Source organism: Beta vulgaris, chromosome 2, assembly GCF_026745355.1.
Source record: "Beta vulgaris subsp. vulgaris cultivar EL10 chromosome 2, EL10.2, whole genome shotgun sequence".
Classification (NCBI taxonomy): Eukaryota; Viridiplantae; Streptophyta; class Magnoliopsida; order Caryophyllales; family Amaranthaceae; genus Beta; species Beta vulgaris.
The window spans coordinates 5,292,057-5,310,355 of record NC_079203.1 but is presented as its reverse complement, the minus strand read 5'-3'; the positions used below and the strand labels follow the sequence as shown (position 1 = coordinate 5,310,355).

The 18,299-nt window shown below is 32.8% G+C and overlaps 1 protein-coding gene and 1 long non-coding RNA gene across 2 annotated transcripts; one reads left to right on the top strand and one right to left on the bottom strand.

Moving 5' to 3' along the window:
* Positions 1 to 1,052: 1,052 nt before the first annotated feature.
* On the bottom strand, positions 1,053 to 2,530 carry LOC104887618 (cytosolic sulfotransferase 5-like). Its single transcript, XM_010672289.4, has one exon. The coding sequence runs from the start codon at positions 2,505 to 2,507 to the stop codon at positions 1,428 to 1,430; it is 1,080 nt and encodes a 359-aa protein (XP_010670591.2). The 5' UTR covers positions 2,508 to 2,530; the 3' UTR covers positions 1,053 to 1,427.
* Positions 2,531 to 13,769: 11,239 nt separating this feature from the next.
* On the top strand, positions 13,770 to 17,219 carry LOC125494629 (uncharacterized). Its single transcript, XR_007270912.1, has 2 exons — positions 13,770 to 14,180; positions 16,816 to 17,219. It is a non-coding gene; the product is annotated as an uncharacterized LOC125494629 (long non-coding RNA).
* Positions 17,220 to 18,299: the final 1,080 nt, after the last annotated feature.

The following is an 18,299-nucleotide window of genomic DNA, read 5'->3' as shown; positions in this document are numbered from 1 at the left end:
AAACTTCATAGGGAGAGCGCCACGTGGCACAGTTTCTTATTTTCGCACGCCTTTTAATATATTTGTATAGATATCTTTGATTATCAGTAAGTAAAAATTATAAAAAGTTGATTATAAAAATATATACATTGAGACAAATCTAACAAGATCATATATGTCCATTTTTTTAAAATAGAAATCATCAAAGAATCAAAGTGTTAGACGTGAATAGTGAACACTATGCAAATGGTGCAACTATTTCTAAATAGAGAAAGTATATTCTCCACGTTTTTTTTGCGAGTTCGTTTTTTCACATTTGCCAATGCATACTTTATGTTATTAATATCTTTGGGTATTAATATAAAATTTTAAAATTTTGGTTTCTGAATGTATTCCTTAAGGCGAATTAAATTGGACCCAACATGACTATATTTTCTCTTAAATATTGGAAATAATTTAAAAGATTCTCTAAACTTCCAAATATTGTCAAGATTATGAATATTTAGGGAGTACAAAAAAAACGAAGTGACTATGAGAATGACTACCTAATGGTGAAATAATATACGAATGGATACCTCACATGAGAGACCAGGGTTTAAATTTTGGTGGAAGTAAAATTTCAATGGGGGGGAGGGAGTTTGGGGTGTTTGTTGGGTCCCGAGAAAAATTAATCTTACCATAGGTTCACGAAAGGGCCCCCAAAAAACTGTAGAAAAAGAATAGTATTATCCTGTAAATGGTTGCTAGTATTTTTTGTTTAATAAGAATAAATATTCGCTAGTATAGGACTGAAACAATATACTTCCTCCGTTTAGAAATAGTTGCACCATTTCTAACTTTCACGGATGTCGATGTATAATTTCAATCATTAATATCTTTAATATCAATAAGTAAAAATTATAAAAATTTACATCAAGACAAATCTAACAAGACCCCACATGACCTTGTTTTTCCTAAAATATAAATCACCAAAGACAATCTAAGTGTAAGATGTGAATAGTGCACAAAATAGAAATGATGCAACTATTTTTAAATGGAGGAAATATATAGGATTGAGAAAGTATATGACTATATATATTTGGAATTGAGAGAGTATTATTTATAAATTGCAGGAACTCTATCGATGAATTACATCATCACAAATGCAATTACACAAACAACATTAAAAACTAAGGGTCCGTTCGTTACCTTTTTTGTTTTTAGTTTTCAGTTTTTTTGAGAACTAAAAACCAAAAACAGAAAACCAAAAAAAGTGGTTTTCACTTTTTAGTTGTCAGTTTTCAAAATCATCATGTTCCCAATACATTTGATTAATTTTTTATTCATTATAATACATATATTATATGACTTTTAAAATTAAAAAAACCAAAAAACAGTCTACCACATTAATACCGAACGGATCCTAAGTAAATAATTAAAGAAATTTCTCACTCGGCATACTTTGGAGCTTATGAAGAAGGTCGATATTGTCTATAAGTAAAACCAGACCCTTTAAGTTTCTCTTGAAATATTTCATCAAATCGTTTAACCATTGAAGGGGTTAAATAATTAGTCCAGTCACCTACTTCCCCTTTCCTAAACAAAGTTTTGTTCTCAAAAAATCCATAAAAGTTACCACTTTTATTCACTTCCATTTCTTTCAAACTCTCAAGACTGCAAAGTTTAATTATCTCATCAATGGTACTTCCTTTTTCTTCCTCTTCTGAAAACGGACAACCAACAAATTCCGCAAGCTTTTTCACATGGGTTTTTGGATCTTCCTTTAATCCTTCATATTCCATGAACAACACCTTCTCTTTATTTTGCATGCTCTCTTTCCAATAACCAAGCACATGATCCTCATAAGGGCCATATGGGAATTTCCCCTCACAAAATTTACCGAAATCCTCTTCTATCATATTTACCTTAAACTGGCGATAAAAATGCTTAAAACCCGTAATTACCTTTAACTGACGGTAAAAATGTTTCAATCCCATATTTACATTCAACTCATTGTAAAAATGCTTTAAACCTGTATTTACCTTAAGTTGACGATAAAAATGCCATGATGATACAAAAGTGTCAAAAGGATTTCGACTTACGTAAATAATGCGACATTTGGAGGTTTTCATTGATTTTGGTAATGACAAATAAGGTGTATGGGTGGCAAAGAGACGAGGCGAGGGTAATTTGGTAAAATCAGGTTGGTTATCACTAATTTTGTTGTAAACTTTGGCTTCTAATTGAAGTACAAGTTCGTGAGCATTTTGCGTTTGAAGTGGGTGTTTAGAAATATCGAGAAATTTTTTACGATGTATAATAGCAAAGAGGAGAGATTTTAACCATGTGGTACCAGTTTTAGGCAAGCTAGCTAAGATAATATCTGAGTCATGAGCTTGAAAATGGGTTTGGAATGAAATTGTGGGCTCAAGAAGTGGGCACCAAAAGCCTTGGTAAAGGTTTATGGGGAAAATACCCATCCAAAAATCTAAAGGGAGAGAGAGTTGAAGTTGCTTACATTCATTTTCTTTTTCCTTAATTGTTGGCATTTTTGGTTAATGATGTTAAACAAAAGGTATTGAGTTTGCTCTATATATATATATATATACCGTACAAAAATAGAATGACTTGTACGCCACTACCTAATTTACATTGCTTTGATTTGCATCGGTGTATGGATCACGTCTTCAATCACAACATTGTGTGTAATTTTCTTAATGCAATTGACGAAAAATACAACAATGTGTTTGTAATATTGTGAATATAGTGAATATTGTGTTTGTGGATGATGTGATTACTTACTCGAGTAGTTATTAGTGAATGAAGTAGTTGTTTGAAGCAGTTGATAATCATATAGTAGTTGTTTGAGACATTATTGTTAGTTTTTTGCTTTTTGGTTCAAGGTATATAAAGGGCATATGACATAAAAAGTATAATAAATTTAAAATTATTCATATTTATATTAAATATGTCAATTATAAAAACTGATAACAAAAAATTGTTAACTATTTTTTTTTTTCTGATTTTCATAATTTTTTTAGTTTTAAAAAAACTGAAAACTGAAAATAGAAAATGATAACGAACGAGCCCTTAGTTTTTAAAAGTTTGGAAGTGTTACTCAAAATTTGAGAGATAATACATTCTACATCATTATTATTTGCACAAATTATAAGAATATACAGTCTAAAATTTTAACATAAAATTAGACAAAATCAAGCCTGCATTCTCCTAGCAAGCCTATTACATTTCATTCTAACCCAACACTATTCTTACACATCTTGATTGCACCAATTACCTAGTCGTCCCTTTTCTTCTTATATCTTTGTTTATTTACATATGAATCTCGTAATACAACAAACAATTTTCAAAAATAATCATGCGGTCTTAGCGAATGGATTAAATAAGTCACTAAATGAATTAATAGATGTGATTACTGAATGGATTAAATAGATCACGAAGTAGATTATATTGGTTACTGAATAGATTGAATTATTTACTATTTTTAAAAGGTAGTATGTTCTTTTATTAATGGCTTGGATCGTTGTCTAATTTTTAAGTTAAAAGTAGATTGTCTCTTATAACACTAATTGTATTATTGTGATTCTCTAATGTGTAATCATTTATTTTGACAACATTACTGTATGAAATAGCAATATAAATAAATTATACTTTTTGAAAAGTTAGTCTTGGTGGATTTTGCAACATTATTACCCCCCCCCCCCAAAATTAGCTCTCCTACGATTTGCAAAGCATTACATATTTACCCTAAAAAGTCAAAATTTAATATTCATCATGAAGTTATGAATGATTAATAATCGAAATTCATATAATTATAAAATGGGTTATGCTACATGTAATCCTAAGGGCAGCATATATGACATAAATACATTACTTAAAATAAAAATTAGTTGTTAATTTATGATAAAAAATTACATTAATTTATATAATAAATGATCAATTAATGTTTATTTTTTTTCATTTTATATGCAACTTTTAGGACTACATTTAACTTTTTATTTATAAAATTGCATGGCAATACATGTTATCATGTCATGTGTTACCCTCTTCAACACATGGTATCACATTAAGAGTGACATGACATCTCTCATTTATTGGGGATTCCCCATTTTAGCGCAAATTAGATCCTACACCGAGGTGTAGGATGAGCATCCTACACCTTGTCCATGTGGCTGGCTTTTGGCATATTTCCGTATGGGATTGTAATTGTACATATTGAATTTCATTAGTGAACAAACATCCACACACCCAGTGTACAAAGATTGAAAATTACTCACTTGACATCAACTTCATGAATTGGGTTACTTTCAGCTGGGGGGTTGTCAATGTACATTTTGATTTTATTAATGAACAACCATGAAGCCAAGAATGTACAAGGAGGTTGAGTGTGGAAAAGAGAGAAGTGGTGAATTTCGATATGAGACTATAATTGTACATATTGAATTTCATTAGTGAACAAACATCAACACACCTAGTGTACAAAGATTGCAAATTACTCACTTGACTTCAACTTCAAGAATTGGGTTACTTTCAGCTGGGGGTTGTCATTGTACATTTTGATTTTGTTAATGAATAACCACGAAGCCAAGAATGTACAAGGAGGTTGAGTGTGGAAAAGAGAAAAATGGTGAACAGTATATGGGGGGACATCAAATCAGTTATTAAATGGTGAACAATGACTGTCAAACCAGTTACTTTTTGTATTTTCGACATGTATATTGGATGTAATGGGAATGTACATTAGCTGTCAAATCAATTACTTTTTTGCATGTTAAATGGTGCGTTTCATTCTTCTTGCCTTTGCGTTTTGGAACTGGTGTAGGATGCTCATCTTACACCTTGGTCCAGGATCTACTAATCGTATGTTAGCTACTTATAAAAAGTTAAGCATGAGATTCGAGCACATAATTTGGAAACTTAAAACTATCGAGCCACTTTAGCTATAGTTTGAAAAATATTTGAATAACATTTATAGTTGTCAACCCTCTATACATTAGAATAAAATATTAATATGTATGTAATAAATGAGGAAATAAGAGATATAAAAATAATGTTTTAATGTATTCCTAATCAATGAAAATTCAATAATAAGAGAGTTGACAATCCTTAGGATCACTCACCTATAGATTCTTAATGCTTAATTTATCAAAATAAAACTTTTACTTTAAATATTTTACAGGATTATAGCAAATCATTAATACTCTAACTCACTCTTCATGAATAATATGTGTTCCTCATCTCACAATAATTATGAGATTGAAGAGAATACATACTCCCTCCATTTCATTTTAATTGTTACACTTTGACATTTTACACTATTCACAAATTGCATTTTGACTCTCGTTTGTAATTTATACGTGAATAAAAACATAGTCATGTGGGATCTTGTTAGATTCGTCTTATCATGTATTTTATTAATATGTACTTTTTATAATTTTCACAAATACAAAACTAAAGATATATGTTCTCAAAGTTTCGCATTGACATGCGTGAAAAGTGTAAGTGTGTAGATTAAAATGAAACAGAGAGAGTATATTTAATTAATATATTGCTCTATTGACCCAAAAAAAAAGAAAAAAAAGAAGAGAACACATATTTTCAAATATTAAATTATAAAATCATATTATAAGTAACCCACAAAATTAATTTTTCAGATCAAGAATTAACAAACACTTGTAATGAATTTGCATTAAGTTCAAATACATAATTAACCCTACATTTGGACCCATATATACTATGTTCATGATATATAACAATCTCAACAATTTCTGATTTTCTTGAATAAATAATACATATCCAATGTGGTTTTCTCATATTGTGAGTTGCTAAATTTATTACACTTAGATCTTACTTGAAAATCTAGGAGAATAAAATTGAAATGATAAATAGTCAAAATTAATTCACACGGCCTAGATTTACGAAAAGATAATTCTAATAAGAGCCAATAAGTTCAAATAAAGATAATGAAGTTATACTTGATTCACTAATAAGTATTGGTAAGAGTATTTTTGAGGTGAAAGACAATGAGTAGTTAAGTAACGATTGCATAACCTCTAGGCTCTATTTGAGGTTTTAAGTAGCTTGTTGAACAGTTGAAGCCTTCCATCAGAAATGTTGGCTTCACGTCTCCGTTATTAGATATTGTTGACCTTAGAAAACGATAAGCCCATATCACAACAATGGAACAATTTTTTTAACTCGTTTTCATAAAGGAGGCTTGAATTATGGGATAAACATAATAGGTGTTCAATCAAAAAAAAAAAATAGGTCATTTTCCCAACAGTTTGGCTTAAGCATAAATCTGGAAGCTCGGGGGGATATACCAAATCACACAACATCAAAGTCAATTAGGCACAAATTTTTGTTCATTTTAGACAAAGTATAACCGACCAGTATGCAAGAAGCAGATATTCGTCACTTTACCAGTATATGAACAAAGTGCCCAACAACTAATTAAACACCTCTTACTTTTTGTTAAGAAAAAGTTAACAGAAAAAAACATAGCTTTGTGACCCTTTGTTCAAATAAACGGCTCCTAATATGTAGTATATATATATATATATGGATAGATAGAACAACACCACCTCAAATTATAACTTAGGTGCACCGAATATTAGAAAATTTTGTTTTGTAGCTTAAATATCTTGAACTATTGGACTTGTTGCAATGCGTATCATTTATGAGATTCATGTCACTATTTGTATAGTCGATATCATTTTTGTTGGATCATATATATGTCATTATATATGTCATCGTGCATGTTACATGATAAGTTATGGTGTAACATATTACACCCAAGACGCTGGATGCACTCAACCTTTAATGAGATGGAAAAATAGGCTTGAAAAGGAGGGGAGGAATCGCCCAAAAAAAAAATCAACCCGTCGCATACCAAAAACTTACTTTCGGTATCATTAATGATATGTGCTGCGCTAAGTCCAATAGTTTGTGAAATTTTGGGTGCTAGCCAAAGTTTGTAATGCTACATACACGATACATCCAAGTCACATCTTGTTGTTGAAAGCTTTTTTTTTAGCTTCAACAAAAAAGAAATGAATAAAAGTTTTAGTTTGGTGATTAACCTTTAAAATTAGGATATTAGTTTTCTTAGTAATGAAAGATGGCTAATTGGTTCAAATTAATATATTACATTATAATAACTATCATAAAATGTGATGGTTCTATATTATTTTATAATGGTATACTATATAATCTCACATATCAGTAAAAAAAAATGATTTTGGGGCATTGGGGGTGTTTGGGGGAGAGAGTTTTAGAGAGAGTTTAGAGGTTTGGAGAGAGTTTAGAGTTTTGACCAATAAAAATTCTAATTTGGGTGTTTGGTGAGAAAGAGGATTAAAGAGAGTTTTATACCGAAAACTCTAATCAAAACTCTCTTTTGAAAAAGCTGGGTAAAGGAGCTTTTTCATGAGAGTTTTGGAGAGAGAAAAAACAAATGACTATTTTGTCCATATAATTAATACTAAAATTTGTTTTAAAAAAAAACATATGTCTATAAATGTCATTTTACATGCTTTAAAAAGTACAAAACTCTAAACAATCAGCTAAGTATTACCAAACACCTTTACACACCAATTAGTTAAATCAGCAGTCAAATCCTCTGAACAAAAAAGTAATCATCTAACCACAAACTCTAAACTCTAACCTCTAAACTCTAAACTCTAATCACCAAACAGAGCAATAACTAATTTTGGTGATATACATGTTGCATACACATGACTCGGGCCAGCTAACTAAATTTAATGGCATTAACTTTTTCTTTGTCTCCTCTTCCTTTAAGTTCCCTCCTTATTCATTTTGTATTTTTATTTTAATTGCAAACAATATGTTAGGACTCTAACTAGAATATTATAAGTTAATCTTATATATTCCTAGATCGATTCATGTTAGAACTTTGTCGTTTAGATTATATATACTGATTTTGAGATGAATGGAACCGGAAATACAAGCTTTACCAAACTTAACATGATATCAAGAGGCAAAGTTCCTTGAACCTAATATTTTTTTAATCCGAAAACCAGGAAACAAATAAGAGCACACCATACCACAAAACACCAACCAACACCGGTCGACCACCAACACTCGCCACAAATAGCCCCAACCCTCCCCCCCCTCATTCTTAGTCCACATACGCGCTTCACCATGACTGAATTTGGTGCCAACTCTAACCTGAAACCTAACCTTATCTACTTATTAGGATCTAATGATAATCCCGACAACTTTATAACCCCAATGCAATAAAAGGTAACAACTTTCACGAGTGGTGGAACGCGGTATATACGTCCTTGAATACCAAATGCAAACTTGGCTTTATTGATGGAACAATAACAAAACCCACGAACCCTGAACACAATCTCGCCGAGTTTTTGCTCCACTCTTACATTCTTTGATGATGCTCGAGAATTATGGATGCATCTTCAATAACGATTATGTGTTCAAAATGGCACATGAATTTGTCAATTGAAATATGAAATTAACGAGTGCAAACAAACCCATGGTGAAACATGAAATTGGTTATTGTGGCAAACTTTCCCACTAATGGGACGAACTTATTTTGCACGAGGTAGTGTCGGCGTGCTCCAAAGGCAGCTCGGATTGTGAAGTTTGTCGAACAACTTCATGCGCATGACCGACTTCATCAATTCTTGATTAGTCTCGATAGCGACTATGGTCACGTTCACCCAATGATTTTTTCTCACAACCTGCTGCCCTCCATGACCCGCGCATATCAGCAGGTGGCTCGAGAAGAGCTGCTTCGCAGTTTCCTAGCCTCGTCTCTCCCTGATCCGAATGTTATGGTGGCCTTCAAAGTCGAGTCTAAGGGGAAATCCAACGCTTTTACTTGGGATCTCATCTATACTCATTACAGCCGCAAGGGCCATGAGGTCGTGGTTGTTTTCATTTGGTGGGCTACCACGAGTGGTGGGGGGGATCGTCCATGAGGAGGTCGCGGTTATCGAACCGCCAGAGGATGCCAGAGTGGTGCGCATGCCAGGGGGGACACTGGATTCACCATGTGTAATCCCCCGTAATTTTATGAATTTTATAAATATATTTTAGTATTTATATATTTATATTTAAACATAATTTAGTTTTAAATGATTTAATTATTGAAAGAAGGTTTACTATTTTGAAAGTCAAAAGAAATTATTTTAAGAATTTAAGGAAGTTAAAAATATTTTGTTTAGGAGTGCTTTGAAAAATGTTTGAAATACTAATTTGATTTGGAAAAGAAGTTTAAATGGGCTTAACGAACCCAAAATTCTAAGTAGATTAGGAAAAGGATTTATATTGATGTTAGGAGTTCTAATTCATTAATCTTATTCATCATCAAACTCTATTTAAACCCAATCTCCTTTTCCTAAGCCCAAAAGGAAAATTCTCTTTATATATACATTAGACCCAATTATTTTTACCGCATAAAGATTTATTTTCTCTCTCCTCCCTCATACCAGTTGGCCCCTTGCTCTCTCCTCTTCCCACGTGATTCTTCCTTTCTCTCTTAAGTTTTCTTTCTTCTTCTTCAAGTAACGTTTCTTCTTCGACAAGAAACGTCACCACACCTCCATAATCATAATTCCCTTTGTGCGCCACTGCTGTAGCGTGTCCTCCTTGTTTCCAGCGCCTCTTCCTTATTCTTGGTTCTTTGAATTGTTGGTTAATTTCTTTTCTTCTTCCTCAAGTTTTCATTAAAGATCATGTTTTTATGCTTTATTTTAATACTAATCATGATTATTAACTATAAATTACTGTTTTAATAATTAATCTTGATTCATATATATTATGTATTGAAAGAATAAAATTTCAGATTTGATTATTATTTTTAGATTGAGTCGTTTTTAATTACCAAAGCATGGATTTTTAGGGTGTTAATTATTGGAAAATCATAGTAACATGTTATAAACTATGAGATTGTTTTAAATTATGAATTTAAGCTGTTTATGTATGTTTAAAGAGAAATCTACAATTTTATAAGTTGCTGGAATTTTAGAAAGGGCTTTAATAATGGAGTTTTAAGGATTTTAATTATTAGTATGGTAGTACTATGCTAGATATTAAAAGTAATTGATGAAGTTTTAATAGTAAAAACAACTTTTAAATATTTTTAAAGGGGATTTAAAGTATTTAAAAGTTGCTGTATTTTATTTAGAGTATTGATTTTATTTTATATTGATTATTTTAGGCGGAGAATATTCATAGGTGACTTTTAAGGAATTAAAGGTGGCCTATCAACTGGTTTACACAAGGTACGTACATACCTATGTGCTTTGTGATATAGTATCATGATTTAAAAGGAAAATTATAGTATCATGTATAGGAACTTTATAAGTTCTTATGTGATCTATAGTATGATTGGATTTTCATGTTTTATGCCTGTGTGTAGACATGTTAATTATGAGATTGATTATGAGTTAGAGATTATCATATTTTTATGAATATTTGATGCAAGCATGTTGATGGGAACTTTAACTATTAATTCATATTGGGGAATTAATATATTATTGAGATTGAATCATGTTGAATCATGTGTTCCCTTACAGTATTATTTTCACTACTTTATAAGGACTGTGGGCGTTATTTGGTAAGTTGATATATGCCTTTCACTAGTAAAATAAATGCTATTTGCTGCGGTTAAAAAGTGCCCTATTGCTGCGGTTTTGGGCGCGCAGCAATTAAGGGGGCAGCAATAGGTATTAATTATATTGCTGCGGTTTTAAACCGCAGCAATATCTACAAATATTGCTGCGGTTTTTAGGCCAAACCGCAGCAATATTTTTATGTATTATATATTTAACAGAGAGTATTGCTGTGGTTTTGGGCCAAAACCGCAGCAATATGTCAAACTATTGCTGCGGTTTTGGCCCAAAAACCGCAGCAATAGGTCTTGGTAACAAAAACAAAAATTTCTTTTTTTTTTTTTTTGCATTTTGCTATCAAATTTGAATTAAAATCAGGCAATTAATTCATCCACTATCACCTAATTCATAGAATCTTATAATCAACAACAAAGTTGACAAAAAAAAGAATATGAAATAACTAAAAAAATCTAGATCTGGTAAAATTTAAAAAAAAAATTACACAAAAAATATAGATATGGCAAAAATAAAAATTACGCAAAAAAAATTATGACTTTCTAGTATAAAATAATCACATCCAGCTACATTATAAGGAACACAGATATCATCTTAGCAACCAAGCCAAGAAGAACGACGAACCAACCAAGCCAAGAAGAACGACGAACGAACCAATGACGACGAAGAAGAAATAAACGAAGAACAACTAATGATCGAAAAAAAAAAAATCACCAAAGTATCTAAAAATCGACAATAAAAACTAAATAATCGAAAAAAACTACAGATAAACGAAAAAGAATTCAGATTTAAAAAAGAAACAAAAAAAACGAAAAAAATTAAACACAAAACTGATGAGGGTTGTTGTTGTTGCGAAGAAGACACTTGAGACGAACAAAAACTGATGAGGGTTGTTGTTGTTGCGAGGAAGACACTTGAGACGAACAAAAACGAACGAACGAAGACAAAGACAGCGGAGGAAACGAACGAACGAAGACAAAGACAGCAGAGGAAAATGGCTGAAATCTTCGCTGAAATTCGACGAAGATGATGGCTGAAAAACGAACGGTCGACCGGCAGATGAGATGACGAACAAAAACGATTCGAGGACGACGAAGATGGCTGCAATTTTCGCTGAAATTCGACGAAGATGATGGCTGAAAATTTCACTGAAATTCGACGACGATGATGGCTGAAAACACACTTGAGATCTGACGATTAGATGGGAAGATGATGGCAGATTGTTTGGTTTTAGGGTTTAGGTCGAGGAGGAGGAGAGAGAGAGGACAAAAGAGAGCGTAACATTTTTTTTTTTACTAATGAGGAAATGAGAGGGAGTGAGAGGAGAGAGATGGGTAACGGCTGAAAGCAAGAGGAGAGAGGGTTAAGAGAAGAAAGAATAAAACCCTAATTGGGCCGTGTATTGTGTTTTAAAATAGCCTATTGCTGCGGTTTTTTGTTGGAACCGCAGCAATAGATTCAAATATTATTAAAAAACTAACATTTTAATATATTGTTGCGGTTCTGACTGAAAACCGCAGCAATACATCTGGTCAAAAAGTCAACTTAAGTTTGAAAATTTTCACGTTGACATATATTGCTGCGGTTTCTAGTCGAAACCGCAGCAATATGTTTATTTTGTATTTTTCTTTTCTTTTTACGTGATATATTGCTGCGTATGGGTAAAACCGCAGCAATACTACCACAGCAAATAGCAATTATTCTACTAGTGTTTGAAAGGTAAGATTGATTGTTGGCTAGGTTCAACAAATAAGAAAGATTTAAATTAAAGGAAGTAATCTTGGATTGTAAGTTGTGTGATCACTTATTAAATCCTAAAATAAAAGAAATGTTCAGTTGTTAATGTTTGATTTGATATTTTTGTGTTACTTGTTTGTGTCATAACAAGTAATAAATTGTAAATCACGTAAAGCGTAACTTGGCTAGTAATAAACTTTAATTTAGACTGGTGCACGTCTAGAGTTGGACAATCAGGAGTTGGGTACATGGTGAGCGTGTCATGGCTTTTTCTGAAAAATGAATTGATCACCATTCCTATTTTTCAAAGGTTCCTCGATATCACAAATCATTTTGGAATACGGAGTCGCGCCCGTATTTCGTCTTCCTATGTGAAGGCAAGTTTAGATAAGACAACTCGCTCCAATAATTATTCCATTAAAATAATAAGAAGATGTTTAAAGTTTAGTTCCGTAGAAGTTGTCTGCAGAATGTTATATTGTTATATTATTATTTATCCCTGCATGTTATTTATTAGTATCATGTTAGGAATGTTTATGTAATACTATATAGTACTCAGCTTCGCTGATTACGTGCTTTGTTTGTGATTGTTAATCATGGCTTTACCTTATTGATCATGTGATGACCCACTTTGGTGAGCAAATTTTTTAGAGCATTGATATTTACAGATTCGCAGATGTTGCATCATTGGGAATCTGGGAATGGAGAGCTTGTGTAACATATTATTATATATACTACCTTAGTAGGAACTTATTATAATAAGTTTGATTTGAGTAGATATTTATAGAGTGATTGGTTTTAAGTACTTATTTACTTATTTATTTATTATATTAAAGTATGAAGTTTAGTTATATATTTTCCTCTGCAAAATTCTGAATAAGCTGATACCTTATCACACGGGCAATAATGCTTGTGTAATTTTCTATGTTTTATATTGAAAGGGTATAACTGAAAAGAGAGAATTATGGGGTGTTACACCATGGCTTGCGTGAACAAGACGAAGTCATCCAGAGTTGCACATCACGAAATCGGCAACGTCACTGGGGCCCAACAGTCACACAATTTGGAAAGTTCATAATTACAGGCACTAATGCAAAACAATGTCAAAATCTCCTGGATTTGTTGAATTTGCCTAAATGATCTAAAGATCACTTGAATGATAAGTCGGTTTGGATATTGCATACGCGTGCCACGCATCATGTCATGAAATTTTTTTGACAACTTAAAAGATGCAACTTATGAGGGATATGTTATACTTCCCGACAATTTAAAAATTGCTAAGTTATGTTTGTACCTAAACTCACTAGTGGAAAAAAACTTAAATGACAAAAACTAACTGATCCGATTTTAGAAAAATTGAATCAATAAAATCAACTAATTTATTTGGCTCCTTTGGCCAGATTAGATGACATTGACTCTGGCCCATTTTTTAATCCCATTTTCTCCTCTTTCGCTCTAAACTGATTCTTGGCCCAACTTAGAAAAAATGAAACCTTTGTGTGTTGGCGTGCCCATTATTCTCCATCTCTTACATGTTGCATCTTTTCTCAACCCATTCTCCCTCTCTCACATTCTCTCTACCCTAGGGTTTCCTCCCAACATTTTCCTATCTCCACAGTCATCTCACCATCATTCATAATTTCTTCGTTCATCGTTCATCACTCACCATCGTTCATCATCTTTACGTTCGTAGTTCATCGTTCTTCACCAGCGATTCTCTCCATCAGCAAAGACTAACAAAGCCCAACCCCTCTCACTCGTCGCTCACCAACAATTCCCCTCTCCTCTCATAATCTTCGTCGCTGCAGTCATGAAATAAAAGTTTTTGTCGCTTGCCTCGAAAACGAGTTTGAGGTTTTGCGTTTTTAATTACTAATTTTTTTAGTTTTTTAATCTCTTTTATAATTCCATATCTGAATTCTTTTTTTATTTTCCTTTGTAATTCCAGAGATTTATGGCAAAATTTATTTCGTTAATTCTGTGTATTTGATGGGTTTTAAAATATATACCGCAAGTGCATGTTGTCTGTTTAGCAGAAACTGTCAAATATGGGTCGATGCATAGGGAGGGGAGTTCTATAGATTTATGCTCAATTATTTGACTAGAATAAACTAGAATGTAAGTTTATCAAACAATTAAAAACCTAGGGCAATGGACCAGTCCACCATGCTTATACCAATTTAATCACTACAATATACTTCCTCACTTTCTAAATAAGTGCAACACTTCTTGTTTTCACGTTTGCCAATGCATTATTCTAACCATTAATATCTTCAATTATCAATAAGTAAAAATTATAAAAAATTGATATTAAAAAAATTCACATTCAAACGAATCTAACAAGGTCGTACATGACTATGTTTTTCCTAGAATGTAATCACCGAAGCTAATTATAGTTTAAACTGTGAATAGTAAACACTATGCAAATGTTGCACTTATTTAGATACGGAGGAAGTAGTTCAACAATACTTGGATTGAGGTTCGAATAATTAGAGTACGTATTTCGTTAATCCTACGCACGGACATTAACAACTCTTAGATTAACATATGCCAGTACGGTCACTTAACATAATCAAACCTACCTATTGTAAGTTGTAACAAGCCTCTAATGAATACGATCTTTCGATTGTAACTCCTATTACCTAAACATAACTCATGATATTGCGCAATTAATTACATTAACAAGCATAACAAACCAAGAGGAATTATTCTAATTCAATCCAAATATCGAAGAACTTTAAACCACAATAAAAAAGGTATAAACATAGTTTCCCTCTCTAAGCCCTAGAAAAAGACTACTCACTGATGATAATAATAAACATAATGTAAGTAGAAAAATTCGTTAAATTAAACAAAGTAAAGAGGAATACTGAATGATTGAAGAACAAGGAAAATGGAATCAATGATCTCTATAATCTTCAAAATCAAGAGTTAATACAAACCTAGAGGGAGAAAACTAAGTGTTTGAACCTAAAAACGCAGAAACTAAGATGGTCTAATCGAAAAATACTAAAAACCTATTTATACTTTTTACAAAACCGGTTAAAAAGGCAAATTTAACCGTCCCGAAAAACCACCCGGTCGGGAAACGGTGATCCTCAAACTACGACAAAGAAACAATTCCGCCCGGTCGGACACGCAAGCGATTTTTGGCTCCTTTCTCGCCCGATTGACCGGACTAACATGCCTTGGATCCTGATGGAAAATTCATTTCGCCCGGTCGCGCGAAACCGTCCGGTCGATCGGGTGGAAAACTGCGAATTTGCGTCAACTTGCGAAGGCTGTATCTCTCAAATAAGAAGTCTAATTGGGGCGTGTCACCTATAATTGGAAAGCCCTTGAAGTCTAGTTTCCAACCCAACTGGAATTTCTTGGTTATCAATTTTCTATCAAAAGTTATGATCAAAATAGTGAATAGGTGTCAGTTTTGGCACTTATTTCACTAACTCTTTGCTTCATTTTAACTCGAGATTATCCCAAACGGATGCATTGTGATCCTTGTGCAAGATAGATTCATCTTCAATAATTAATAGGCTTGATGTTAGATAATCATATTCAATTTGCATCAAAATAACCTGAAAATCATCGAAACACGCAAACGGGGAGTAATAGAGCACAACTTACGTAATTCATGCCATTATGCACCTAAATGCTTTAAAAGGAGTTCTAAATACTATCAAAATGCATCTAAAAACTATTTATAAATGTGACATGCATATCAGTATTAGACTCACAAGTTTTTTGTAATTCCAGATCTAGTTTCTTTTTCGTTTTTTTTTTATTTTGTAAAAACTTTGTTTCAATTTCGTTTTTGTAAATTTATTTTATTTAATTTGTTTAGTTTGTATATTTTCTTTTGTTTATAATTTTATATATTTTTGTGTTTTATTTAATTTATATTTTTTTTTTGTTCTGGAATTCATTTTTTTTTGTTCAGGAATTTGTTTTTTTTTCCTTCTATTTTCATTCATAATTTCGCCTCATGTTGTTTTGATTTGAGTTATTTTGGGTTGTTCTTTGGATATGTTGAATTTTTTTCATACATTGAGGATTTAGCTAGGCTGTAATAGAGTTAAATTTGGATTGAATTTGCAATTTTTTGGATATTTTGAATTCCTACACTAACCTCGTTCACATAAATTGGGGCTAAAGCAATTTTTTTAATAGCTCTGATTTTGTTACTACAAATTGGTAGAAGATTTTTCTTTTTGTTATAACCTCCCTTTAATTGATCCGGTTCAGGGTTCAAACCGAATCAATTTTCTCAACTACTGATCTGATTGTAACCCTTGAACCGGATCAATTAACAAAAAGTCAACTGATCCGAGCCCAACGGATCCGACCCAAAATCGGATTTATAACCCCTATTTTGACCCGATTCGATGATTTTTTTCCACTGTGATTGGATTGTAACTTAATTTTTGTTCTTCAGTTATTAGATTATGCGAATTGCACTATTAAATTCACGAAAACATTATGTGTTCTATAGGACCGCAGGACGAGGACCTTGATTAGGGTGGTGAACGTAAAGATGTACTTTTCTTTTCCCGAGATGTTCCTCAAGTGAAGTTCATGGTTGCTAATGCTTCCATTCAGTTATGGCATAAACGGTTGGGTCATCCTTTGATGAAAGTTCTGCGTATGTTACCTTTCATGAGTAAATCTAGTCTAAAGATAGATGTGACATTTATTTTCAGACACATCATCCTAGAACTAGTTTTCCTTGTAGTAGGAGTAGGATTTTGAGTTGGCTCATTGTGATATACGGGGTCCTTATGGCATCCGTTCTTCTTTTTACGGAGCATCTTAATTTTTTACAGCAGATGATTATTATAGAAGTGTGTGGATTTATTTATTATATAATAAAGTTGAAGTCGAAATCATGTTTCTTAACTTTATGGCTTTGGTGGATCACCAATTTAATAATAAACTATTAAACATGTTCGGAGTGACAATAACACCGCATTTAATTTTTTGCGTCCCTATTTTCTAAAACATGGCATGATTTTTGAGACTTCTTGTGTTAAAACTCCACAAAGGAAATGGGCGGGTAGAACGAAAACATCAACATATTTTGAATGTAGCACATTCCCTAATATTTCAAGCCCACTTACCTTTACACTTTTGGAGGGATTTTGTTCTTGCAGCATATAGAATCCCCTCAGTAGTCCTTGACTAAAAAAAATTCTTATGAGTGTTTGCATGAAAATACTCCTGCTATGACGGATATTCGTGTCTTTGGTTGCCTTTCTTAGTTTGTATTTGAGGCGATAAATCTGCTAGTCGTAGTAGGAAATATATATTCCTAGGCTACCTATTTACTCAGAAAGGTCGAATTGTATGACTTAAAAACCAAATAAATGCTTTATTTCTAGCGATGTTAACTTATCTTCCTTTGTCCTGACGCCTTGTCGGCACTTGATGGGGATAGGCGTGTGGTTGATTTCATTGGGAAGGAGGAGCTTGTCCCTTCTCCTGTCGTCGTTTTCATCGCGAATGAAAGGGAACCCAAGACCGAATCCTAAGTAATGGACGATGGAGTTAAGAATGGCGCAAGCCATTATGATGGAGGTGTAGAGGTTGTTGCGCCTCCCGTCGCCATGGAGGAAGTTTCGCCTCCTGTAGGTGCATGTGAGGGAGTGGAGGCTGGTCGAGGCATGAGAACTATAAGTTGCCTAATTCTAGATATAAGGATTATGTAACTCATATTTTAGTGAAAAAGAAAATTCCGTCTGCATGCATATCCACTCTGTCTTCATCTTCAGGTACTCTATATTCTATTACACATTTTCTTAGTTGTGAAAACTTTTCTAACAAGCTCGCGCATATCTGACAGCTATAACTGCATGAAATCCTTATAATCTTTTAGGGAGGCTATGTAGCATGAAGGATGACGGAAAGTCATGGCTAGCTGCAGAAATAAAAGCACTAGAGGATCAGGGAACTTGGGTACTACAACCACTTCCTCCTGGC

Excerpts from the sequence above, each read along its gene's own strand:
- LOC104887618 (XM_010672289.4), bottom strand. The coding sequence starts at position 2,507 with ATGCCAACAATTAAGGAAAAAGAAAATGAATGTAAGCAACTTCAACTC.